The sequence below is a fragment of the Ostrea edulis genome, chromosome 7, assembly GCF_947568905.1.
Source record: "Ostrea edulis chromosome 7, xbOstEdul1.1, whole genome shotgun sequence".
In the NCBI taxonomy this organism is placed as follows: Eukaryota; Metazoa; Mollusca; class Bivalvia; order Ostreida; family Ostreidae; genus Ostrea; species Ostrea edulis.
In genome coordinates, this window is record NC_079170.1 from 69,462,807 (window position 1) to 69,489,761 (window position 26,955).

The 26,955-nt window shown below is 37.5% G+C and overlaps 1 protein-coding gene across 1 annotated transcript; it reads left to right on the forward strand.

The window, feature by feature from the left end:
• The first annotated feature begins 2,279 nt into the window (after nt 1-2,279).
• Nucleotides 2,280-26,225, forward strand: LOC125654985 (carnitine O-palmitoyltransferase 2, mitochondrial-like). Its single transcript, XM_056145213.1, has 15 exons — nt 2,280-2,373; nt 2,459-2,499; nt 8,386-8,588; nt 9,276-9,335; nt 9,742-9,845; nt 10,461-10,594; nt 11,621-11,725; nt 12,634-12,731; nt 14,376-14,522; nt 16,991-17,111; nt 18,137-18,327; nt 20,321-20,490; nt 20,848-21,076; nt 21,738-21,929; nt 25,932-26,225. Exons 1-15 carry the CDS (start codon nt 2,311-2,313, stop codon nt 26,078-26,080), a joined length of 2,007 nt encoding a protein of 668 aa, XP_056001188.1. The 5' UTR covers nt 2,280-2,310; the 3' UTR covers nt 26,081-26,225.
• Nucleotides 26,226-26,955: the final 730 nt, after the last annotated feature.

Consider the following 26,955-nt stretch of genomic DNA (forward strand, 5'->3'; position numbering starts at 1 on the left):
TTGGTATGCTATGCAGTCAAATACAAAATGGAATTCATCTTCTACACAGTCAGACTTGCAGACAGTACATATTCTCTCATTTACATGTGTTTGTGTGTAACGTCCAGTTTCAATAGCCAAAGAGTGAGAACTGATTCTGAAATCTGTAATCTGAAAATAAAATCTGTAAACTATTCATGATCAATCTCCAGTGAAATCTGTAAAATATTCAGTCTCCATCGTAAACTTTTCTCATTTTCATCTTCTCCAGAACCACCGGGCCAATTTCAATCAAACTTGGTACAAATCATCCTTTGGTGAAGGGGATTAAAATTTTTTCAAATGAAAGGTCATGTCCTTCAAAAGGGAGATAATCATGGAAATGCAATTTCATAAGGCTCTTGCGTATCAATTCAGTTGCATGTGGTGTTTAAATCTCTCAATTAAGTTGATCCACAAGAGCTTGTGTTGTGTGTGGTCAGTTGTTAAATCGAGGCAGGCTACAGACAAACAAGTTAATGGTACAGGGGTTTCAACAATCTCGTTTAAAGTCGGCATTTTGCAAATTCTGTCAGTGGTCATCATAACGATCTAGTTCGTCAATACAACCTGTCATTGGGTCAAATGCTGTCTGACGTGTTTCATACCGATTGTTAGGCCGTTCTTGGCACACTGATTGAGACTACGGATTTCTCCGTTTACCTGACCCGAGATATAGGGCTCACAGCGGATGTAGGATAAACCTGTGTATCTACAAAATGTGAGCTGTAAATGTATGTCTAAAGTTCCACGTACACTAATACATATGTACATTGTAGGTTTGGAGGGAGGGGGCAACACTGCAAAACGTTTTTGAAATTACATTATATGTTACATACTGAGTAACCATATTAGTATATACAATTGCCATTTAGATGTGTTTTAAAACACATTTACAGAATTATTGTTTAAAATATAACAGTGGGATACTCGGTTTACCTGACCAAGACACAGGGCTGCCGGCGGATGTGACAGGTCGACAGGAGGTGTTTACTCCTAGGCACCTGACCCCACCTCTGGTGTGTCCAGGGGTCCGTGTTTGCCCAACTATCTATTTTGTATTGCTTATAGGAGTTATGAGATTCATCACTGTTTTTTATCTTCACCTTTCATGTAGATCTTCACTGTGGTATCTTTTCATTTCATTCAAGCATGTGTATGACAAAGATATGCAAGAAACTGTTACTTCTGCTAATGATTAAACTCGAAACTACTAGCATTCCAGTCCAGTGTTCTACCAATCGATCTGACGGGTAAACCCATTAGTCAGTGCCAGTACTAAGGCCATGTATCTATCACTACTACATATACTATATGAATTGTTTTATGAAGTGCAATAATGGTCTATAACTGCGTTGAGTCCATTGCCTTAATTCAGCAACATTACGGAGTGTTTCCAGTGAGGGAGCTAAAATCCCCGTTCCTCTTTACTCCGGGATTTAGGAGATGAAGGACAATTAAAATTCAATTAGAACCAGGCCAATGAAATCTATATTCCAACGACAAAATTCACTAGTTAACATAAAAGTAATTCGAAGCAGGGCATGACGCTATATTTCAGTAAAATGAGCGCGCTTAACGTATTGATGATTCTTTGCAGAACTTAACCAACCCGTTAACACTAAGTTTTATTCAAGCTGTCGCGCTAATTTTATACAGAACTCATGAATACGTAAAATTGATGTAAACAAAATATTTAAAAACTCGTCCGTGTTTGCTCAACTCTCTATTTTGTATTCCTTATAGGAGTTGTGAGATTTTCTTCACCTTTCGAATTAATTAAATTGAAGCCAATAATATATTTAAATTGTATAGTCAGTGGCGTAGCTTCCATTGAGGCAACCGAGGCAGCTGCCTCGGTAAAAAAAAAAAAAAAAAAAAAAAACCTTTTACATTGTTACACTGTAAAATGTCGATAGCTTCTGGGGGCGCAGCCCCCCCCCCCCCCCCCCCCCCCCCCAGACCCCCTGCCTCGGTAATATTCGAACCCAAGCTACGCCTATGATAGTACATCAACGCAGGATACTCCCATGGACATTTTCCGTCTATCAGTTTTACGTACTGTGCTATCTAAACGAACAAAATTGATAACTTTGCCCCAAGAATCCGACATCTAGGTGAATATTTATGCACCATTTTGTAACGGTGTTATTGACTTTAATATCCTGAAGTACAATACACGGAGTGACGGAGCAGAGACAAGGGTTTCATCACTCGGTCTTTTTCGTTAAAACGGAAAAGGCCGAATAATGATCCGATTGCCGGCGAGGCTGCAGAAAAACGTCCTACAAAATGTTCAAGTTGTGCAGATTGAAATATTACCTTCGGAATAAAGAGCGCTTGATCATTTTACAGGTAATCATGTTACAAGTTTTGATTAGTGATTTATATTCTCAGTCTCTATATTTGTCAATGCTCAGTCTCGTTTTTCTTATTTCAGCCCTTAACGTCCTCCTTAGATGAAGCATTTCAACGCTACAGGTATACAGATATTTAATGCATTTTTTTTTCACTGAGATCAAATGCGGTAATCTTTGCACATCTAAAATACATCTATACGATGATATGAACAGGTGTAGATAATGAACAGTGACAGTCATCACAAACACGTGTCACATATATCTATTCAATATAGGAGCTAATCGACCTCCTGCACCCGCTTCAGACACTTGTTTCTTCTAGCCATACATTTATCTCTTTTTTCCATTTTGAAAGGAATTCAATGATAATAATAACAATGCTTTATTTAGAGAAGGTGACCCGAGTAATTAAACATAACGCTATCCTTCTCCAGCGCCTTCTAAATTAACTGTAATTCAAAATATTACAAACCACATAACACAAAATATTACAAACCACATAACACAAAATATTACAAACCACATAACACAAAATATTCCAAACCACATAACACAAACTGTGCTGGCTTTTCTATACATGTATCCCAAATGCGACTACTATGTAGGGCACGACTAAAGTAAAACTGGTGCGAAGAGGAAATATTAAAGGATCATCACGTTTGCTTTTAACGATTTACCCCACATTACGTTTAAAGATAGGCTAGGTTAATGGCGATCTCGCATTTCCATTGCTCCAAAGATGTGCACCTGTGTACCGAGAATTATTGTTGTACATGTATATAATTGTGCGGTATTTTAGAATACGAAAATCATGCTTCAAAAATAGTTCTGACCTTAGAGTGTAAATATTTGAACAGCTTGTGGATATATTCAGGGCTCGTGTCATCAAAACTCTTATACAGTAAAATGCACGTATGTAATTACATTAATGCGTTTACCTGATCAAGATATGGGGCTCACGGGGAGTGCAAACGGTCAACAGAGGTGTATTACTATCTTGGGCACCTGATCTCACCTCTGGTGTGTCTAGCGGTCCGTCTTTACAGGCACCTGATCTCACCTCTGATGTGTCTAGACCTTCGTCTTTACAGGCACCTGATCTCCCCTCTGGTGTGTCTAGACGTCCATCTTTACAGGCACCTGATCTCACCTCTGGTGTGTTTAAAAGTCCGTCTTTACAGGCACCTGATCTCACCTCTGATGTGTCTAGAAATCCGTCTTTACAGGCACCTGATCTCACCTCTGATGTGTCTAGACCTTCGTCTTTACAGGCACCTGATCTCACCTCTGATGTGTCTAGACCTTCGTCTTTACAGGCACCTGATCTCACCTCTGGTTAGCTGCAATAATGTTGCCCTCTCTGATTTTTTTTTTTTTTTTTTTTTTTAGGGAGAGGGCTACAACTCCTTAGGATCTCCGTAATGGTGCAAATGCGGGAGTGATTCACTCCCGCAACATTTGCGCTCATTCTAAACATTTCCTGACTTTCTTTACGTAAATAAAATGATATTCTATGTTTCTTAGTCAATATATAAATTTACAACCTGCAACTTTAGATTTGTGAGGCTCTATTCTACCGTTTTCAACAATTTCGATAAATCCCAGTTTCTCGATTCATATTTATGCGCCATGTTTGATGTACTGAAGTTTCAACTTCCGGTTGTCAAGTCATTTGCATATGCCATATAAGGTGGTATTTACATCAATGGACAAGTATGGAGGCGAAAGCTATTTCGTCGGTATTGAGAAGGTTTGAATTTAATATCAAGTTAAAAACCGAACAGCAGAGTGTAAATTCTTTCTGCAACAATATGATTTTCTTTCCTTTGTCGAAGTGGCTCGAGTAACTACATTTTCGCGCTGATTGTCAATGTTTAGGCTTTTCATTAGATCCACCTACGAGATCTCGCGATAACAAGCATGGCGGAGCAGACGAAGAATTTTGCATGCTGTACATTATATTTAATGAAAAACACCTTTATTAGACATGCCCGAGCACAAAGTTGGTACTCCTTTTGGTGTAAACAACATTTGGGACCAATACACAGAGTTTATTATCGGTTATTCATAAAATTATTTTGCACCATTACGGAGATCCTATGGAATTGTAGCCCTATCCCGAAAACGTCAGAATAAAAAAAAATTGGATTGGGCTACATTATTGCAGCTAACCTCTGGTGTGTCTAGAAGTCTGTCTTTACAGGCACCTGATCTCACCTCTGGTGTGTCTAGAAGTCCGTCTTTACAGGCACCTGATCTCACCTCTGGTGTGTCTAGAAGTTCGTCTTTATAGGCACCTGATCTCACCTCTGATGTGTCTAGAAATCCGTCTTTACAGGCACCTGGTCTCACCTCTGATGTGTCTAGACCTCCGTCTTTACAGGCACCTGATCTCACCTCTGGTGTGTCTAGAAATCTTTACAGGCACCTGATCTCACCTCTGGTGTGTCTAGAAATTCGTCTTTACAGGCACCTGATCTCACCTCTGGTATGTCTAGAAGTCCGTCTTTACAGGCACCTGATCTCACCTCTGGTGTGTCTAGAAGTCCGTCTTTATCCTTCTCGTAATTTTGTATATAGGATCAATCACTGTTCCTTGTCATCATTTGTTCATAACACCAAATTTCTTTCGAATTTCAACTTTCATTAATTACTGATCTGTAGTGCAATATAGTTTTAGATTGTTAATGAAATACATCATTTTATTTCTCCTAATTAATAAATTTTGAACATCAAGTCGTTGTTAATAGTCAAGAGTCCCATGGGGATCCGGGTTAGAATAGGTCCTTAGTACCCCTTGCCTGTCGTAAAAAGCGCCTGAATGGGGCGATCCTTTGCAGCCTTTCACCGGCAATGGTGACGAAGCCATATGAGTGAAAGATTCTCGAAAGGGACTTAAACAAAATACAACCAACTGATAGACAGGGGATGCTTAATCCGCCTTGGTACCTGATCCCACCTCTGGTAAATCCAGGGCTCCGTGTTTGCCCAACAATCTATTTTGTATTCCTTATAGGAGTTATGAGATTGATCACTGTTCGTTACCATCGCCTTTATAGGAGTTATGAGATTGATCACTGTTTGTTATCTTCACCTTTATAGGAGTTATGAGATTGATCACTGTTTGTTATCTTCACCTTTATAGGAGTTATGAAATTGATCACTGTTCGTTATCTTCACCTTTATAAAAGTTATGAGATTGATCACTGTTCGCTATCTTCACCTTTATAGGAGTTATGAGATTGATCAATGTTCGTTATCTTCACCTTTATAAGAGTTATGAGATTGATTACTGTTCGCTATCTTCACCTTTATAAGAGTTATGAGATTGATCACTGTTCGCTATCTTCACCTTTATAAAAATTATGAGATTGATCACTGTTCGCTATCTTCATCTTTATAAGAGTTATGAGATTGATCACTGTTCGCTATCTTCACCTTTATAAGAGTTATGAGATTGATCATTGTTCGCTATCTTCACCTTTATAAGAGTTATGAGATTGATCACTGTTCGTTATCTTCACCTTTATAAGAGTTATGAGATTGATCACTGTTTGTTATCTTCACCTTTATAAGAGTTATGAGATTGATCACTGTTTCTTATCTTCACCTTTATAAGAGTTATGAGATTGATCACTGTTCGTTATCTTCACCTTTATAAGAGTTATGAGATTGATCACTGTTTGTTATCTTCACCTTTATAAGAGTTATGAGATTGATCACTGTTTCTTATCTTCACCTTTATAAGAGTTATGAGATTGATCACTGTTCGTTATCTTCACCTTTATAAGAGTTATGAGATTGATCACTGTTTGTTATCTTCACCTTTATAAGAGTTATGAGATTGATCACTGTTCGTTATCTTCACCTTTATAAGAGTTATGAGATTGATCACTGTTCGCTATCTTCACCTTTATAAGAGTTATGAGATTGATCACTGTTTGCTATCTTCACCTTTATAAAAGTTATGAGATTGATCACTGTTCGCTATCTTCACCTTTATAGGAGTTATGAGATTGATCACTGTTCGCTATCTTCACCTTTATAAGAGTTATGAGATTGATCACTGTTTGCTATCTTCACCTTTATAAAAGTTATGAGATTGATCACTGTTCGCTATCTTCACCTTTATAGGAGTTATGAGATTGGTCACTGTTCGCTATCTTCACCTTTATAAGAGTTATGAGATTGATCACTGTTCGCTATCTTCACCTTTATAAGAGTTATGAGATTGATCACTGTTTGTTATCTTCACCTTTATAAGAGTTATGAGATTGATCACTGTTCGCTATCTTCACCTTTATAAGAGTTATGAGATTGATCATTGTTTGTTATCTTCACCTTTATAAGAGTTATGAGATTGATCATTGTTCGCTATCTTCACCTTTATAAGAGTTATGAGATTGATCACTGTTCGCTATATTCACCTTTATAAAAGTTATGAGATTGATCACTGTTCGCTATCTTCACCTTTATAGGAGTTATGAGATTGATCAATGTTCGTTATCTTCACCTTTATAAGAGTTATGAGATTGATTACTGTTCGCTATCTTCACCTTTATAAGAGTTATGAGATTGATCACTGTTCGCTATCTTCACCTTTATAAAAATTATGAGATTGATCACTGTTCGCTATCTTCACCTTTATAGGAGTTATGAGATTGATCACTGTTCGCTATCTTCACCTTTATAAGAGTTATGAGATTGATCACTGTTTGCTATCTTCACCTTTATAAAAGTTATGAGATTGATCACTGTTCGCTATCTTCACCTTTATAGGAGTTATGAGATTGATCACTGTTCGCTATCTTCACCTTTATAAGAGTTATGAGATTGATCACTGTTCGCTATCTTCACCTTTATAGGAGTTATGAGATTGATCACTGTTTGTTATCTTCACCTTTATAGGAGTTATGAGATTGATCACTGTTCGCTATCTTCACCTTTATAAGAGTTATGAGATTGATCATTGTTTGTTATCTTCACCTTTATAAGAGTTATGAGATTGATCATTGTTCGCTATCTTCACCTTTATAAGAGTTATGAGATTGATCACTGTTCGCTATATTCACCTTTATAAGAGTTATGAGATTGATCACTGTTCGCTATCTTCACCTTTATAGGAGTTATGAGATTGATCAATGTTCGTTATCTTCACCTTTATAAGAGTTATGAGATTGATTACTGTTCGCTATCTTCACCTTTATAAGAGTTATGAGATTGATCACTGTTCGCTATCTTCACCTTTATAAAAATTATGAGATTGATCACTGTTCGCTATCTTCACCTTTATAGGAGTTATGAGATTGATCACTGTTCGCTATCTTCACCTTTATAAGAGTTATGAGATTGATCACTGTTCGCTATCTTCACCTTTATAAGAGTTATGAGATTGATCATTGTTTGTTATCTTCACCTTTATAAGAGTTATGAGATTGATCACTGTTCGCTATCTTCACCTTTATAAGAGTTATGAGATTGATCACTGTTCGCTATCTTCACCTTTATAAGAGTTATGAGATTGATCACTGTTCGCTATCTTCACCTTTATAGGAGTTATGAGATTGATCACTGTTCGCTATCTTCACCTTTCACCATGCCGACAATTTAGAGACTAATAACCCAGTTTCTCACAAAAATAAAAAACACGATTAGTGTGTCCTTCGAGTTGTGTTAGAATATAAAGAAGTTTAAGAAGTGATGTGGTCCCTTGTTCAAATAAATAGATCCTATTTTTTAAGTGAAAGATTTAGTCACAAGTCTTGAAGATTTTAAATGGTTCGTATACTTATGGTATTGTTTTGTGTAAGTCAGTAACCACTGCGTCTTTCTGAAGTATCGGTATGCTGAAGTATAGCGTTTCATTTGCATCCTTTATTTCAAACATTGCAAATTTATTTTACAGCTTTCACTTGAATTTTATGTTACATAAATCAGTAGCATACTACTCTATACGTAGCATACTAATGTATAAGTACATGTAATATTAATTCATAAATTTTGACAGTTCTTCTGCAGCTGACAAAGATTTTCTACATAGAAGCATTCTCCCCACGGATCATTTTCAGGCCAGTCTCCCCAGACTTCCGATTCCGGAATTGGAGGATACATTAAAGAAATACCTGGAATGTCAGCGGCAGATACTGACGGATGATGAATATGATCAAACAGTCGACATTGTCAACAAATTCAAGGTCACGGAGGGTCTTGGTAAAGTCATTTACTTGCATGAGAAACAGTGACATTCACATCTGCTATGAATTTAATCATATTTTGTTCGTGAGAGATGTGGGGTTTTTTGTTCGTGAGAGCTGTGGGGTCTTTTTGTTCGTGAGAGCTGTGGGGTTCTTTTTGTTCTTGAGAGCTGTGGGGTTTGTTTTTGTTTTTTGTTGTTCGTGAGAGCTGTGGTTTGTTTTGTTTTTTGTTCGTGAGAGCTGTGGGTTTTTTTTCTGTTCGTGAGAGCTGTGTTTTTGTGTAAGATGGTGAGGATGCCTTGGTATGGAAATAAAATTCTTATCACTCACACATATAGATATATAAATAGATGTGTGTGTGTGTGTGTGTGTGTGTGTGTGTGTACAAAATATAAAATCTAAAAAAAGTATAGACGTTTTACAATTTACTGAATGGGGTTTATGTGTATGCAAAATTTGAATAATGTGGGAAATTTTCATATAGGAATATCCACTCTGGTAAATTCCAGGAACACCATTATGACGTTTTTGTTTTAATATATTTGTCAGCTACATTGCGTCATAATAAGCACATGGTTTAATTAAGAACATTATTATTTTGTCGTTTACGTCGTGATACAGTAATCTCAGGTTGATCATAACATCATGTTTCCTATTGATATCAGAGGAATTCAATAATTCACTGGTCTGTATTTCTTTGTAGATCTTCAGAAGAGATTGATAGCTAAAGATAAGCGAAACAAACACACAAGTTACATCGCCAGTAAGTTATTGGAGGAAATAAGTGACTATTAAGACAGAAAACTAACAGTGGTGTTAAATAAATATTTGCACCTTACTTTTGCAACAAATACATTCTTAATACAATGATGGTGACACCATTAGCATATATCGTGGCCAATAATGGTAATTTGTAATCCTGTTTGTGTATTATTATATCAAGATTTTAACTGTGGTGGACATTGAGTGATTATAGACTCCACTTATTCCACATTACATGTAACCTCTCTAAAATCAGAATTACTAGATGATAGACCAGTTCTTTACGATATGTTAATTGATCATATGAAGGGTGAAATCCATGATTTCATGCCCATGCTAATTTCAGGATTAATCACATACTACCGTATATCTATAGTCTTAATGCTGGTTATCTTACTGTACCTCAGAACCCTGGTTTGACATGTACCTGAAGTCCAGACTGCCAATTGTCCTGAACAACAATCCGTTTATGTACTTCCGAGATGATCCGCGTCCAGAGTACCAGAACCAGGTGTGTAGGGAACAAACTTACTTAATTGTTGCGATGGCACCTTGGAGTCTATATCAGATGTCAAAATAAAAATAATACTCTGTTAATTCGCGGAAATACTTTCCGATAACAGCAAAGGTTTATATGTTATTTATTTATCACTCGTTTCTCTAGATCTGCATGTTTCAGCGGGCTTTATTTTACAATCAGGGTCCGTGTTTGTCCAACTCTCAATGATTGCTCCTCCTAGGTAAATGATCCCACCTCTGGTATATCCAGGGGTCTGTGTTTGCCCAACTCTCTATTTTGTATTGCTTATAATCATGAGTTCTGAGATTGATCGCTGTTCGTTATATTCACCTTTTCACTCTTGTGAACTGATGCTGATCAGGTATACGTAGCAAAATAATTCCTTATACAGTGCAATAGGAAATTTCAACCACCAACCAAGAAATAGATTAGTTCTTGGACGTGTTCAATGAAATGATGCATTACTAAACACATTCATTAAACGGTCTATGAGCATATTAAAGAATAAAATGTCTGTTCTCCAAAATCTCTCGTTCTTTTAACAATGTTATGAATGGAACTGAAACAACCTACATAAATCTAATCCTTGAACTCTGACCTTTTCAGCTCCTTCGTTCCACAAACATGATTGTGTCGTCACTAAAGTTCATGAAGACCCTGAGAGCCAATATCCTGGAGCCTGACATTTATCACCTGAACCCAGCTAAATCAGACAACATGAGATTCAGGAAAATCATGAGGTATAACCGGTATCCCAATGCATGATGGGAAAGCAGAGACGAATGGATTCAAGTGAAAAGATCAAACACCTGCTGCCATTTGATACCGAATAGCACACCTTCAAAGTGTTTCCCAAATTGTCTGTTTTATGAGATTAATCCATATATAGTGATTGTATATGGTTTTTATGTCTGTGAACTTACTAGGTATGCAAGAGCTTGTTAATTTTGCGGATGATCTGATTTTAAATCGAGACTACTAACAAATAATTTGATGTCAGAGAGGTATCATCAATCTCGTTTAAAGTCAGCATTTTGCGAATTCTATGGTCGTTATAATACTCTAATTTGCCAGTACAACCTATCATTGGGTGTAATGCTGTATGACATGTTTCATACCAATTGAGGCCGTTCTGTATACACTGATTTTTAACTACAGATTGCTCCGTTTACTCGATCGAGATATAGAGCTCATGGCGGGTGTGACCAGTCGACAGGGGATACTTACTCCTCATAGACACCTTATCCTACCTCTGGTATGTCCAGGGGCCCATGTCTGCTCTACACTTAGTTTTGTATTCTTCAATGGAGTTATGAGATTGATCACTGTTCGTTATTTTCACGTTTTTTCACACTTTTACTCAGCGGTAGAATTTCCAAGATCTTTGTTCATATTCTCTTCTTGGAATCTGCTCAAAATTGCTGACAGGACTTGCATGAAATCAGAGAAATTAAACTGTTAGGAGAAAATCGTTAGAATAAACTTACTTGATATTGTAAATATGCTATGAAATTCTTTGACAACCAAGTAAGTCAGAGGTCAAGTGTATAGACTTCAATGACTTTCTGTCAAGTGATGTTTGGTGGGACTCTATTGCATGTAAATTCTTTTATAAAAAGAAATACGGTAATGGGGTTTTTTTTTCAAAATTAAAATGAAACATTTTGTAATGTTAAATTCCTGTGTGTTCATGATTTCCATTTGGCATGGCCATATTTACACTTTGAATATTTATATAATAATGGTTGACTTCTTTTGGAGAACAGGATGATTCCTACTCCATTTGTCTTTTACGGAGCCTACATGTTCAAAACCTTGCCATTAGACATGAGCCAGCATAAAAACATGTTCAACTCAACCAGAATTCCAAGGTAAACTATGTCAAACGTGCTGGAGGAAATGATTAGTTTTAACTGATCAACATATAGGGCTTATGACAGGTGTGACCGGTCGACAGGAGATGCTTATTCCTCCTAGGCACCTGATCCCACCTCTGGTGTGTGAAGGGGTCCATGTTTTCCCAATTCTGTATTTTTTATTGTTTATAGGAGTTATGAGATTGAATTGATCAACATATAGGGCTCACGACGGGTGTGACCGGTCAATGGGAGATGCTTATTCTTCCTAGGCACCTGATCCCACCTCTGGTGTGTCCAGGGGTCCCATGTTTGCCCAACTCTCTATTTTGTATTGCTTATAGGAGTTATGAGATTGAATTGATCAAGAGATAGGGCTAACGGTGGGTGTGACCGGTCAACAGGGGGTGCTTATCCTTCCTAGGCACCTGATCCCACCTCTGGTGTGTCCAGGGGTCCGTGTTTGCCCAACTCTCTATTTTTAAAAAAAATATTTAGGATTATAAGAATGATCATTGTTCTTTATCTTCACCCTTCATATGAGAGATTCATTCTTGTAACCAAACAGCAGAATATTGTATAATTTCATGACCTACATATTGCTATATTGATGATCAGGAGAACAAGAAAGTGCCGTGTTGATTCTCTGATACTATGTTGTGGTGTTTATGATAAAAAATAAATGGATGCAAGTTACACAGGTCAAACAAATAGTCATTGAATATTGTGCTTTCAATTCAATCTGCAATAGAAGTTGATAAATAGTGTACAAATCTTTACATGGTATGATATGCACTTGTAGTCTGTATTGAAATTAGTTAGCAAGCCTGGAAGAGATGAGTTAGTGGTGAACAAAGTAATCTTAAAACTCTGCATGGTATTTTAATTTAGGCGCATTTTGAATGAATTATTTTGATTGACAGGCCTGGAAAGGATGAATTAGTGGTGAACAAAGAAGGTAGACATTTATTGGTGATGAGGAATGGAAACTTTTATGTTTTTGATGTCCTGGATGCCAGCGGTGAGTGTTTCTTAGTCCCCTACTGGTTTGTAAAACCGGAGGGATTCTTCTCTATCAGCCCGTCCCTCTGTCAGGCAGTCTGTTCGTCCCATTGGTTTTCAAGATTTTATCACGGTATTCTTGCGAGGATTCATTTGAAAATTTCACAATAGTGTCAGAGTAGCGATCGACAGGTATCAGAGCAATTGATTTTTATATTGTTACGTTTTATGTTGATCGGTGTCGGGATCGTGTTCCGATGGCTGTGAAAGCAGGACGTCTGAATAGAGGTAGTCAACGAAACTCAATCGCTGATTGTGTAAATAACCGCCTCATCAATTCAAGATATCAAGCTCATTAATCGCAAAAGCAACATATCAATGAAGATAATATATATGTTAATTTATTACGCAAGGATTTTTCTGTGGTCGGTGAGCGAAGTCTGATCCGTAGTGTTCAATGTATTGCAGTCCTGTAGTCCGACTGAAATTGCGGGTATTCGAAGTTGGCCTTTAAACGGTTGATAGTAAATAAGTAGCCACAGTTCAGAAGTCTTTAAAATGTAGATATGAATGTCATATCGGTGTGCTGTTTTATGTTATAAACACCATTAATTCCCCCCGCCTAGATAATAGACGTAACTGAGAGGGACCACCGACTTTCTGTATCGAGAAAACATGTTCATAGTTTAGCAGCGTCTTCACGGGATGTATAGAAAGCGAGCGAGAAAACTTCCGATAATACACATGTGTACAGCAGTGTAGATTTAATCAACTTTCAACAAAATTGAAGACAGCGTGTGTAACGTTTTGATTTACTAAGAAATTGCCAAACTGAAGAAAAACACCAATAATTGAAAGTAAAAGATAGATGAAAAGCTGAATATAACGAAAAGTGATCAATCTTAAACAACTCCTATAAAAATGAAAAATTAAAAGTTGAATAACACGGACTCCTCGATATACGGAAGATGGAATCGTGTGCATCCTCTGTTGACTGGTCACATCCGCTGTGGGTCCCACATTTTGATCACGTAAACGAAGTAATTCGTAGTCAAAATCAGTATATATAGAACGGCCTAGCAATAGGTATATGAGACAGCATTTAATAGGTTGTATTGGCAAGCTACATCGCTATAACGACCATCGAATTTTCAAAATGATAACTTTAAATGAGACTCTTGAGACGCCTGTATCATTAACCTGTTTGTCAGTAGAATGCCTCAATTTAAAAACTGATCATACACAGAACACTCTCTTGCGTATCGCATCAGTTGAGAGACATAAAACCCATATGCAGGTGATAATGGAATATTGCTACATAAATATGGGAAGTTGACGATGTAGAAGCTGAAAACATCTCGTTTGTTGAGTTCTTAGTTTGCCATTAATATCTACTTTCAATAAAATATCTAAGTGTGAAGCAGAAGTGAATGACTATGGTGTCATTTATTTCGAGTTCACAGGGATATTTCATCCCTTTCAAAAAACATTGTCAATCTTATATTTCAAAAAAGATTTTATCCTTGCCTAACGAAGATGTACAAATAATACAGCTCATGTGAATGTGTGAAAGGGGCTTTACAGATTTATTATGGATGATGTATTTACATGTTCATATAAATGATAGTAGACATTGTCAGGAGAACCTGAACTTGTATTTTAGGAAACATACTGGAGCCAGGAGTCATAATGGCCAGTCTCCATCAGATCATGCAAGATCAGAGTCCGCCGAACACGGAACCTGTAGCTGTATTCACAGCAGAAGACAGAGATGTCTGGGCCTCATACAGAGAAAAACTCATCAGTCTAGGTGAGGGGCGGAGATAGAAAGTCATCAGTCTGGGTGAGGAGGCGGAGATAGAAACTCATCAGTTTCGGTGAGGGGCGGAGATAGAAAATCTTCAGTCTAGGTGAGGGGCGGTAATAGAAAATCATTAGTCTAGGTGAGGGGCGGGGATTGAAAATCATCAGTCTAGGTGAGGGGCGGGGATAGAAACTCATCAGTTTAGGTGAGGGGCGGGAATAGAAAGTCATCAGTCTAGGTGAGTGACGGAGTTATGGGGAGGTCGAAACTTATCAGTCTAGGTGAGGGCCGGAGCTAGAAACTCATCAGTCTAGGTGAGGTGCGGGGATAGAAAATCATCAGTCTAGGTGAGGGGCGGGGATAGAAACTCATCAGTCTAGGTGATGGGCGGAGTTATGGGGAGGTTGAAACTCATCAGTCTAGGTGAAGGGCGGAGATAGAAACTCATCAGTCTAGGTGAGGGGCGGAGATAGAAATTTCTCAGTCTAGGTGAAGGGCGGAGATAGAAACTCATCAGTCTGGGTGAGGTGCGGAGATAGAAAGTCATCAGTCTAGGTGAGGGTCGGAGATAGAAACTCATCAGTCTGGGTGAGGGGTGGAGATAAAAACTCATCAGTCTAGGTGAGAGGCAGGGACAGAAATTCATCTGTCTAGGTGAGGAGCGGAATTATGTGGAGATAGAAACTCTCAGTTTAGGTGAAAAGGTGAAGATAGAAATTCATCAGGCTAGGTGAGGGGAGGGGATAGAAAATCATCAGTCTAGGTGAGGGGGGAGATAGAAACTTCTCAGTCTAGGCGAGGGACGGAGATAGAAACTCATCAGTCTAGGTGAGGGGTAGAGATAGAAACTCCTCAGTCTAGGGGAGGGGCTGAGTTGTGTCGAGATCAATCTAGGTGATCTAGCAACTATGAAGCAGATTGTAGTGCAAATATTAAGTACTATTAAATAAGATTATAAGACTCTCTTATGAGTAACCATGAAATATAAGGTGATTCCAACCGAGGGTTGCAAAAAAGCTGTGAAACTCGAGGCTTTGCCGCTTTTTTGCAACCCAGACGGTGGAATCACCCAATATTTCATGGCAACTCATTAGAGAGTATTTTTTTTCTCATATTTCTATAAGTTTTCCGTTTTCCTTGTGCCTAGCGACGCCATTTTGAGAATTTTCTAATTAATTAATTTTTCGCTGTGCATTAAAAATAACACCAGAATCGAATTTTACGACCTTCATTTTGGCAACTACTTTGCTTACAAAAATCGGCCGACGAGTGTATAAGTGAATTGTATTAGAGTTATTCCTCTTTGAATAAGTACACAATAAATCAATAATGAGAGGTGATGCGTGACGTCAATCGGCAATCAGCGAAACATTTTGACAGACCTAATCAGAATCTGAATCCACAACTGCACGCTTTCTTGTTAAAGAAGCATTGATATTTATATTAAATGAGCAGTTATTTAATGACGAGTGTGTGAAGAGAGATTCCAAGTGGGTTTTGTTGGTGGATATGGACATGGATAGACTTTCGTTTTCCACTCGTGAAAGGACTCGAGTCTCATGGACATTGGAGGCACTTGTTTCACCTGAGAAATATTCACAACTAGTGATCAGTCATCCAAAAACTAAACCCCACTCTGATTCCGCGCACAAGTACCCTGAAGTTAAAATTAAAAATCTGCTGGAGTTCCTATTAACAACATTTTTAGTCTTAGTTATCTTAGTTATCAAGTCTTCCAACAGTCCGTTGGAATTCCCATGGGTACGAATTGTGCTCCTTTGTAAGATTATCTGTTTTTATATTCTTATGGAACAGAATTTATAACATCTCTTCTTTTTTCCCTTTTCTGTTTAATACCATAGGTTTTATTTCAGTTACATACAAATTACAATTTCTATATAGACACCCCACATCCCTCTGCTGATCATTTCTATATAGACACCCCACATCCCTCTGCTGATCATTTCTATATAGACACCCCACATCCCTCTGCTGATCCTCACTGGAGGTGCTGAGTGTTCTTTGGGTTACATAATGTGATTTTTATCAAGATTATAATATGTGATGGAGAAAATGATCAATGTTTCATCAGTTTTGCACTGGAAAATTAATCCTTGGTCATGTTGGGAATTTGTACTTTACACCTTTAACAGTATGTTGTGTATTTCTGTTTGTATTACATTACATGCAGATTCATAGTTTTCATTTCAATTAATTTGCTGTTGGTATAGTCTCATTTTCTGTTTAATAATTTCAATTTGCTGTTGGCATGTCATTCTATGAAATGTGAAGAGAACGAACAGTGATCAATCTCATAACTCCTATAAGCAATACAAAAGAGATAGTTGGGCAAACACGGACCCTGGACACACCAGAGGTAGGATCAGGTGCCTATGAGGACTAAGCATCCCCTGTCGACCGGTCTATACTCCAATATGCTGGTATAGTCTCTTTATTATGCCTGTGTATTGTAGGAAATGAGGAAACGCTGAAGCTGATAGATTCATCAATTTTTGCTCTGTGTTTCGAAGATAATAAACCAACTGATCCTAACGCCATCACCAGAATGTTTCTCCATGGGGAGGCAGGTCGAATGTGAGTAGATCTAAATTTGATAGGATCTCGTAGAGGGAAATAATAGCATTCCTTATAGTAGTATATAATCACATGTTGTATACAGTGTTGGTTTCACTGAACCTTAATTTTCACTATTTTCATTTCAAATCAATAGTTAAATTGCAATTGTAATACGCCAATGAATGTTATTCAGCTTAGATTTATACAAAATATACTTAAATGTCGTGAATGTAAAATATTTGAAAAGCAATATGAAGAACAAACCGTGCAAATAACCACGGAGAAATCCTATAGCTGTATATAAGGAATAATATTCAGTTTGGGAAAATTAGCATATTCATGGGGTCCTGAATATCAATTATTCGGTAATGTTAGACACCCCTTTCTTTAAATAACATGTTGATTCAAGTCCTGCCCCCACTGTTACAAAAGCAATGTTACGTCACGCTCGGTCGCCTAGTGACGATACGTGTGGCACAAATGGTCGTCGGCGACCAAACTATGAAAGTAACAAAGCTATGAAAACTAACATATGAGAATGAAGATTTTTAAATAGCTCAATAGATATAGATATCTTTTATATAATGATCGCATCGCGTGGGCATACGGGTTAGAATAGATCCTCAGTACCCCCTTGCTTGTCGTAAGAGGCGACTAAATGGGGCGGTCCTTCGGATGTTACCGCGAAAACCACACAGCAGGTGTGGCACGATAAAGATCCCTCCCTGCTCAATGGCCATAAGCTTCGACCGTAGGCCTAAATTTTGTAGCCCTTCACCGGCAGTGGTGACGTCTCCATATGAGCGAAATCTTCTCGAGAGGGACATTAAACAATATTCAACCAATCATTTAATGATCGCATACTGAATTCTGCTAACTTTTTATCCCAGTTTTATTTTTTCTATTTTTTCGTTTTGGCAAATTCACTTTTAAATTAAGCAATGCCCTTCAGTAGTAATAAATAGTCTTTTTGCAATACATGTGTGAATGCATACTCCCCCTTCGGATGAGTACAGTACCTGCTATTTTATTTTTTTCATCAGCTGGTTTGATAAAAGTTTATCCCTGATCATGTCTGCTGGCGGTAACACTTGTGTGAATTTTGAACATTCCTGGGGAGATGGTGTAGCTGTTCTCCGATACTTTAATGAAGTATTTGAGGACTCGACAAAGAAGTCTGTGGTACATCCATCTACCTCTGTACAGACTGATGCAGCCAGTGTCCAGAGACTGGGTATGTAATTAATAACTGAACCAGAGACTGGGTATGTAATTATTGACAGTGAACCGGAGGCTTGATATGTAATCATTGACAGTGAAAGGGAAATATTCCAAGATTTAAAACAAGACTGCTTCACTACTAGGATTGAAGGCTTCCATATTAAAATGCACTATGATTTTGGGTTGGGATTACACCTCAAATTCACCAGTAGAATTACAATTGTTATACCACCTATATGTTGACTGTCACTGAGTAATATTTCCCGTGACGTCAGTTGAATATCACGTAACACTTTATTTTTGGAAAACATCAAGAGGCCCTTTTTGTAAAAAAAAGAAAGGGGGGTGCATGTGGGTTACCAGCTGAGTTGTTATTGATATACTCAGGAAGGATGAACAATCTTTTACATGATGATATATATATATATATATATATATATATATATATATATATATATATATACATATTACAAAGGATACAAACCTGCATTAAACGCTCCATAAAATGCAAAACTTTATATGATTTATAAACATTTTCACGCATTATAAATCTGTTTTATTTGATTGTTAACACATAAGTCAGAAGTCAACTGCTATCTAAACAAACCTGTCATTATTATTGTACACATTGTATATTTTTTATCTTGCAACGACCAAAAGTCGGCTGTGTTTTTATTTCCCTTTTTTCTCATGCAATATTTCATAACGTTGAATCATGACGTCATGATGATCTTTGTTAAAGCGTGAATACAACCCATCACTTTTTACGTCATAGTTCAATCTATAATGTGTAACTAAGCAATAATGTCATAACTCTTGAAAATTGAAAATGAAACCGGTTGAGTTATTTTCGGCGTTCTAATTTTTCTTTATTATACTATTACTTGTGTGGATATTTACTTATATTTTGGATTTTATATATAAATTCCAATTGAGGAACGCAAGTTATTTTTTATAACCTGGTTTGGTATGGGGACACACCCCCTTGACAACCAGTTGCCGGAACTATTTTATTTTCTCTCTCTAAATTTACATCACAGCACTGTTTTCAGCCTTCTATGGAATAGAAAGTCAACGTGTACAATAAGATACTTCGGTTTGATACTTATGTTGTTTTCTCGTTGTCAATATTAGCATCTACTTGTATGCACATCACTGTTGTAAAACATCTTTTTCTGTATGTATGGTCGAATAATAGATTAAAACAAGGATATTATATTCGAATTAAAGATTTGCCAAGCAAGCATTACCCTGAAATACATTTATCACTGGGGAAAAGGAGGGGGATTATTGCTTGATCCGTCTTTCAACAAAGCAAACAAAAATTCATACGTCACATTTTATCAGATGACGTCAAACACATTGACATCTGGATCGCAATTTGTCACTATACTTGCTTACATATTTTCATGTGTCGGATTGAGTATTAGCGACAACGTTGCATACAAGGGGTTAGTTTCCATGTAGTAGAAGTTTCCACAGAGTTAAAAGCCGAAAATTATTGCATTTTCTGATATTTGAAGATTTAGTTTGGTTAGGCCTAAACAATGCAATTTCCAGTATTTTCTCAATCTGTCGGAGATGAGCGACTTCAAAGTTGATCTCTATCTCTAAAGGGCAACGAAATACGCATTGCATGCATAGTCTACACATATTTTTTTATCATGACAAACTTCACTTTCGATACAATATTTTCATAAATGGCTAGGCTCCGTAGAACTAAGATTAAAGATGGCGACCTTCACAGCTAGACGCTTCGTGTCGTTGTTGCCAAGTGAATCATTGCGCGGCTCAGTTGATTTGTATTTTTCCGAGTTTATGTACTTTTTGATAAACGAAGGTTAGCATCTTTGTCTCCTGCATTAAATTATAAGGAATGACTTTAATTTTGGTGCAAATTATACAAATATAACCTTGGGTCAGTTTCTCCTTTTTTTATAATCCGCTTCGCGTACAATTATCTTACCATTCCAGGTGTGAATTTCACCTCATTGTTTAATTCACAGAATTTAAACTGGATCAAGAAATGAAGGAAAACTTACAGCAATCTGTGAAGAAATTCAATTCAACAATACAGAGCCTTGATGTACACCATCTAGAATACTACAAGTACACTAAATCTTACGTCAAGAAAAGCGGGATGAGTCCGGACTCGCTAATGCAACTTGCCATACAGGTAAAAGAAATATACAAGATTTTGAAGACATTTTCCAAAATGATGTGGATTCCACACCATACAATTTTCATTGAGGGAGCAAGCGTGATTCTGCAGGTTGCACTAGACTAATCTCAACTTTAAGACAATACAGGCATAGTCTCAGACCATAATTTTGCTTTAATAAGATTCTGTAAAACTTGTTTAAATCGAATCAACTATTCAAATAAGTATGGAAGTAATAACACAAACAAAAAATATAATGTTAAGAAAATATGAAAATAATTTGCATTGTGTTCAAATACGTTTATATGCAATGAAGTAGATGATTGAATGAATAAAGTAAGAATGAATAGATGAGTCTTTTGTGATTAACAGCTAGCCTACTACAGACAGTGCAAGCAGACTGTAGCTACCTACGAGTCCTGTAGCACGGCAGCCTTCAAACACGGCCGAACAGAGACCATCCGTTCCGCCACTGCTGAGACGAAGCGAGCATGCACTTTGTTTGTGGATAATCATCCAGCTGTCTCCGTGGAAGAACTAAAAAAAGCCATGATGGCATGCTCCAAAAAACATGGATCTCTAACGAGGAACGCTGCTATGGGTACTTGTCAAACTAACAGTGAATTTTGAGGAATATGTTTATTGCTAAAAGTACTATTTCACAGAGTGGAAGGTTATGAAATGCATCAGAATAGTATTGTACATGTATACGTGTGAAAGAAAGGTGAAGATAATGAACAGTGATCAATCTCATAACTCCTATACAAAAGAAAGAGTTGGGAAAACACGGACCCCTGGACACACCAGAGGTTCCTAGGAGGTGTAAGCATCTCATGTCGACCGGTCACACTTGCCGTGAGTCTTATATCTTGATAAGGTAAACGGAGGTATCCATAGTCAAAATCGGTGTGCCAAGAACGCCCTAACAATCGGTGTGATACACATCAGACAGTATTTGTCCCAATGATAGGCTGTAATGGCAAACTATAAATAATGTAAAATAAGAGTGAAAGATTCTGGTAATCTAATGGCATTTATAAATATATACAGTTAATATATATATAAATATATGTGTGTTGGATTTTTTCCTATAAAAGAATGTAAAAAAAAAAAAAAAGAAGCAAGTTTTTATAAAATTTGATTTACAGTTTTATTTGAATTTGTAATATAGATGCACATCCTACTTGGAAATGTTCCATAATTTTGTTTGAAACAATTTCTTGTTTGAATTATCAAAGTTTTAGTAAGATGATGACTTCTAGGGAAGGGTTTTGACCGACACTTGTTCGGGTTGAAGATCCTCGCGGAGGAAGAAGATGGAAGACTTCCAGAGATGTTCACAGACTCCAACTACCAAAAGATTAACCACATCATCTTGTCCACTTCCACAGTGTCCAGTCCCGCTATTCTGATTGGGGGGTTTGCACCAGTTACACCCAATGGATACGGAGTTGGTGCGTATAAGTGATAAGTTATTGATTTGATATGAGGAAATGTTCTCGTTTGAACTTATAAGCTTCACTTTTGTGCAACGACTGATGGAGGGCATATTGCTAATAAATAGCCAATAGCCTTTTCAATGCATACTTTTTTCAAATTTATTTTTGATTCTAGAAGAACATTTTCATTTTTTCCTGATATTCAGTTAATAACCATTTCATTATATATTTTTCAAATTCTATTCACTTCTGATTTTTAAGATAACATTTGTTTACATTTTCGGATGCAGAGGAGGTGTTTTTGTCTGTTATATGTAAACAGATGTGACGTCACAATCATAGAATTATGTAAACAGATGTGATGTCACAATCATAGAGTTATGTAGACTGATGTGATGTCACAATCATAGAGTTATGTAAACAGATATGATGTCACAATCATAGAGTTATGTAAACAGATATGATGTCACAATCATAGAGTTATATAAACAGATGTGATGTCACAATCATAGAGTTATGTAAATGGATGTGATGTCACAATCATAGAGTTATGAAAGCAGATTTGATGTAACAATTGAGTAAAAGTATTCACTGGATATTTACAAGGCAGACTTACATGTATGGCCTAGTAAAAACTGCTCTCTATAGGATTTACGTAACGCGGGTACTCTCTACAGAATCTACAAAATCAAAATAAAGAATACCACTCAATAAGATATCAAAATTTGTAATGTACATACTGTGCATACAATTATTATGGTTGAATATAAGTGATATTTGTAAGATTTTGCCATCCTCTTATTTACAACCTGAACCCGAATACAGTCAACTCCACTTATATTGAAGTCATTTATATAGAACTACCTGTTATATTGACGTAAAGATAAATCATCAGTAACATTTATTTACATGGTTCAACATCAATTATATTGAAATATAGCTATAATGAACTATTCCGATTGTTCAACTAAATTTCAATCAGTAAACTGCATATTTGAAGACAGTTAAGATGTGCTTTATATATCATGTAATGTAATAGGATTTCATCTATGGACAACTTCTTATTTTATGTTATTAAAGGAACATATAGGTGTTGCCTCGGGAGATTCATGTCTGACGTCACATTGTAAGTTTTGAGCAAGTCACAGTAGAAGAGAATTTAAGATGTTATATTCAGACATCAATCGTATGTCTCTTTCGTTTATTGATTTACTTTACTGGGCCAGTGAAAAGTTTTGTCGCAAGATCACGGCGGGTGTGGCCGGTCGACAGGGGGTGCTTACTCCTCCTAGGCACCTGATCCCACCTCGTGTATATCCAGGTGACCGTGTCTGCCGAACTTTCTGTTTTGTATTGCTTATAGGAGTTCTGAAATTGATCACTGTTTGTTATCTTTACCTTAGTGACTAATGTAAATGTATGTTTTCATCTGCAATAGAGTGGGATGAATATCTCTACTTTACAAAGGTTATGTTCAGGTGAGTGTGATCATAGTTTACCGTTCAGGTGAATGTGATCATAGTTTACCGTTCAATTGAGTGTGATTATAGTCTACCATTCAGGTGAGTGTGATCATTACACCACAACCAGGTGAATCCAGACACTTGCATTCCAAGGCATACTAATATATCAGATTCACATGTAGGAGAAAAGTAGATGATAATGAAATCACTTTCATTTTTGAAAACACATGGATTGCATACTCCAGGAGGTGGTTAGCGTTTGATGAAAGGTATACCGGTGTGATTCATTCATTGGTTGATGTTTTCCGCCGGTGTGATTCATTCATTGATTGATGCTTTCCGCCGGTGTGATTCATTCATTGGTTGATGTTTTCCGCCGGTGTGATTCATTCATTGACTGATGTTTTCCGCCGGTGTGATTCATTCATTGATTGATGTTTTCCGCCGGTGTGATTCATTCATTGATTGATGTTTTCCGCCGGTGTGATTCATTCATTGACAGATGTTTTCCGCCGGTGTGATTCATTCATTGGTTGATGTTTTCCGCCGGTGTGATTCATTCATTGACTGATGTTTTCCGCCGGTGTGAAGCGTTGCAGTTCCTATCTTCATCTTTTTGTTTCAAAAACGAAATTCATTTTTTATATTTTAATTTCATTAAAGACAAGATTGTCAGCTGTCAAAATAGGCTTACTACCTTTACCAAGATTGAAACACACATTATTTACATCTGTACCACACTTATGGGGAATGACTATCACGATAGTACAGTTGGTAACTTTAAGATATCTAAAGCAAAAACATTGGAAATGTAAATATTAGGTAATGAACTGGTTCTAAAAAGATTTATCGTTCAGAAGTTAAATTGTCCAGATTGTTGCCATCCATATAAAGTGTTCTTCACTGAATTTGATATATATACTACTAAAAATTTGATAAGGATCATAGATATTTTTATGTTTAAAAATTAATAACTGCATAACTGGCAATATTGTGTCCAATTGAAATCAAAAACGTCTTCAACAAACTTGCACGTGCATTTCATGCCATGGGAAATGCGTTTCTCATCACAGTTTATGCTTTGCTACCATTGCACGATTTTCACTCAAGCATCGGTGTCTGATTCTTTCTAAAATTTCAAACTCACTTGAGTGTTTACACTACGTTTATCAACACAATGCCCCCTCAACGTGTAAGGCGTCGCCTGACGACAGAACAACTGGTCAGATGTATTGGAATGCTTGACGCTGGCTATTCACAACGTGACGTTGCAAATGCACTAAACGTCAGTCAGATCGTTGTAAACAGGACCTGGAACCGACAGCAAACTTTCGGTACAGCAGCACACCGACATGGGGGTGGTCGTCAGAGGTCGACAACCCAACGCCAAGACCATTTTGTGGCTCTTCAGGCACGACATCATCCTTTCTGGACAGCAACCAGCCTACGTAACGACCTCCTGAACGCCTCAGGGGTGAATGTGTCCACTCAGACGATACGGAATCGGCTTCACAATGCAAGTCTCAACTCCAGAAGGGCATGTGTTTGAGTCCCTCTCACTGTTCGACACCGGCGGGAGCGATTGGACTGGGCTGAAGATCATGTCACTTGGACACAGAACGATTGGGTTCAAGTTCTGTTCACCGATGAGTCCAGCTATTGTTTGGACTTTACAGACAGGAGGCACCGAGTGTGGCGACGACAACGTGAACGTTTCCATGATGCCAACATCAGTGAACATGACCGTTATGGTGGTGGTTCCATCATGGTCTGGGGTGGAATCAGCAGGGATGGAAGAACATATCTTCATGTCCTGGAGAGAGGAACAATGACGGGGGTGCGGTACCGGGATGAGATCATCGATGTTTACGTCAGACCCTACGCTGGTGCTGTTGGCCCTGAGTTCATCCTGATGGATGAAAACGCCCGTTCTCATCGCGCCAGGGTGGTGGAGCAGTACCTTCAGCAGGAGACAATTGTCCGTATGGACTGGCCAGCGCGCTCGTCGGACTTGAACCCGATTGATCATGTATGGAACATGCTGCAGGTTGCCCTTTCACGCCGTACAGCACAACCCACGACTATGGCAGAGCTCGGAAACGCCCTCGTGGAAGAGTTGAACAACCTTCCCATTGGAAACATCCGGGTGCTTATTGACAGCATGGCTCGACGTTGTCAAGCCGTCATTGATGCAAGGGCAGGACATACCCGGTAATGACACTTCATCGACTAAGTGTTATGATGAACTATCCCCAAAAACTGTGTAATTCTTTCTCTGGTTTGCTGTTAAATTTTAGTAATGAAATGCCTTTTGGTGTTGTCATCAGATTTCAAGCATTCCGTATTGATAAAAGTTCATGCCGTTCATGAATTTTCATTCATAACCTGAGTAAACACGTTTCTGAGTCAACTTTATGTCGTTAGTTATGTTAGTGGTAAATTACACACCTATAACCTAGTGATCCTTATCAAATTTTGAATAGTATATATATGGATGCGCCATGATTATTATTTTAATGCATGACAAAATCTGATATATGATTGTTTTCCACAGGTTATTCCACAGAAGACAGTAGAATTGGATTTAATGTGACCAGTTATCCCCCTTCCACTAACGCTCCAAACTTCATCGAATGCGTCACCAAAGCTTTGGATGATATGTACGAGGTTTTGGAGGGACGACACCCAGCGAAGTCCATATGATGCCATAGATACCCAGCGTGCTAATACTGATAACTTGCATTTGGATTTTGTTGTATTTGTCATAGAATGTTTGTTTTGATAGGATCATTCAGATGAAAGGTTAAGATAAAGAATAGTGATATATCAGCAATACAAAATAGATAGTTTGTCAAACACGGACCCCTGGACATACCAGAGGTGGGATCAGGTGCCTAGGAGGAGTAAGTATCCCCTGTCGACCGGTCACACCCGCCGTGAGTCCTAAATCTTGATCAGATAAACGGAGTTATCTGTAGTCAAAATCAGTTTGCCAAGAAAAGTCTATCAATCGGTATGAAACACGTCAGACAGCATTTGACCCAATGATAGGTTGTATTGGCAAACTAGATCGTTATAACGACCATAAAATTTGCAAAATGCTGACTTTAATCCATACTGTTGAAAACCATATACCGTCAACTTGTTTGTCAGTAGTTTGGCTCGATATAAAAACTTACTATACACAGAACAAACTCTTGCGTATCGAAGCAGTTGAGAAATATAAACACCATATGTAGGTGATAATGGATTATTGTTACTTTAAAATGGGAAGTTGACGATGGAGAAGCTGAAATCATCCCGTTTGTCATAAAGTTGATTTTGCAGTTAATATCTACTTTCAATGAAATATCTAAGTATGAAGCAGAAGGGGACAACTCTGTGGCATCTTTTATTTCTAGTTCACATGGATTTATCGAATCGACATATGAATGAAAGTTATTGTTAATAGATAAAACGTCGTCGATATATCTAAGTTTCGAGTTCAAGGCCACAGCAAGCGAATTTTTCTTCTCACAAAGACGTGTGTGAATAAATTCTGCTTCATATGAATATAGATACAGGTCACCTAACAAAGG

Coding starts and splice junctions, on each gene's coding strand:
- LOC125654985 (XM_056145213.1), top strand. CDS start 2,311: ATGTTCAAGTTGTGCAGATTGAAATATTACCTTCGGAATAAAGAGCGC. Junction 11,726..12,633: donor AACTCAACCAGAATTCCAAG/GTAAACTATGTC, acceptor TTTGATTGACAG/GCCTGGAAAGGATGAATTAG. Junction 20,491..20,847: donor TAATGCAACTTGCCATACAG/GTAAAAGAAATA, acceptor TGTGATTAACAG/CTAGCCTACTACAGACAGTG.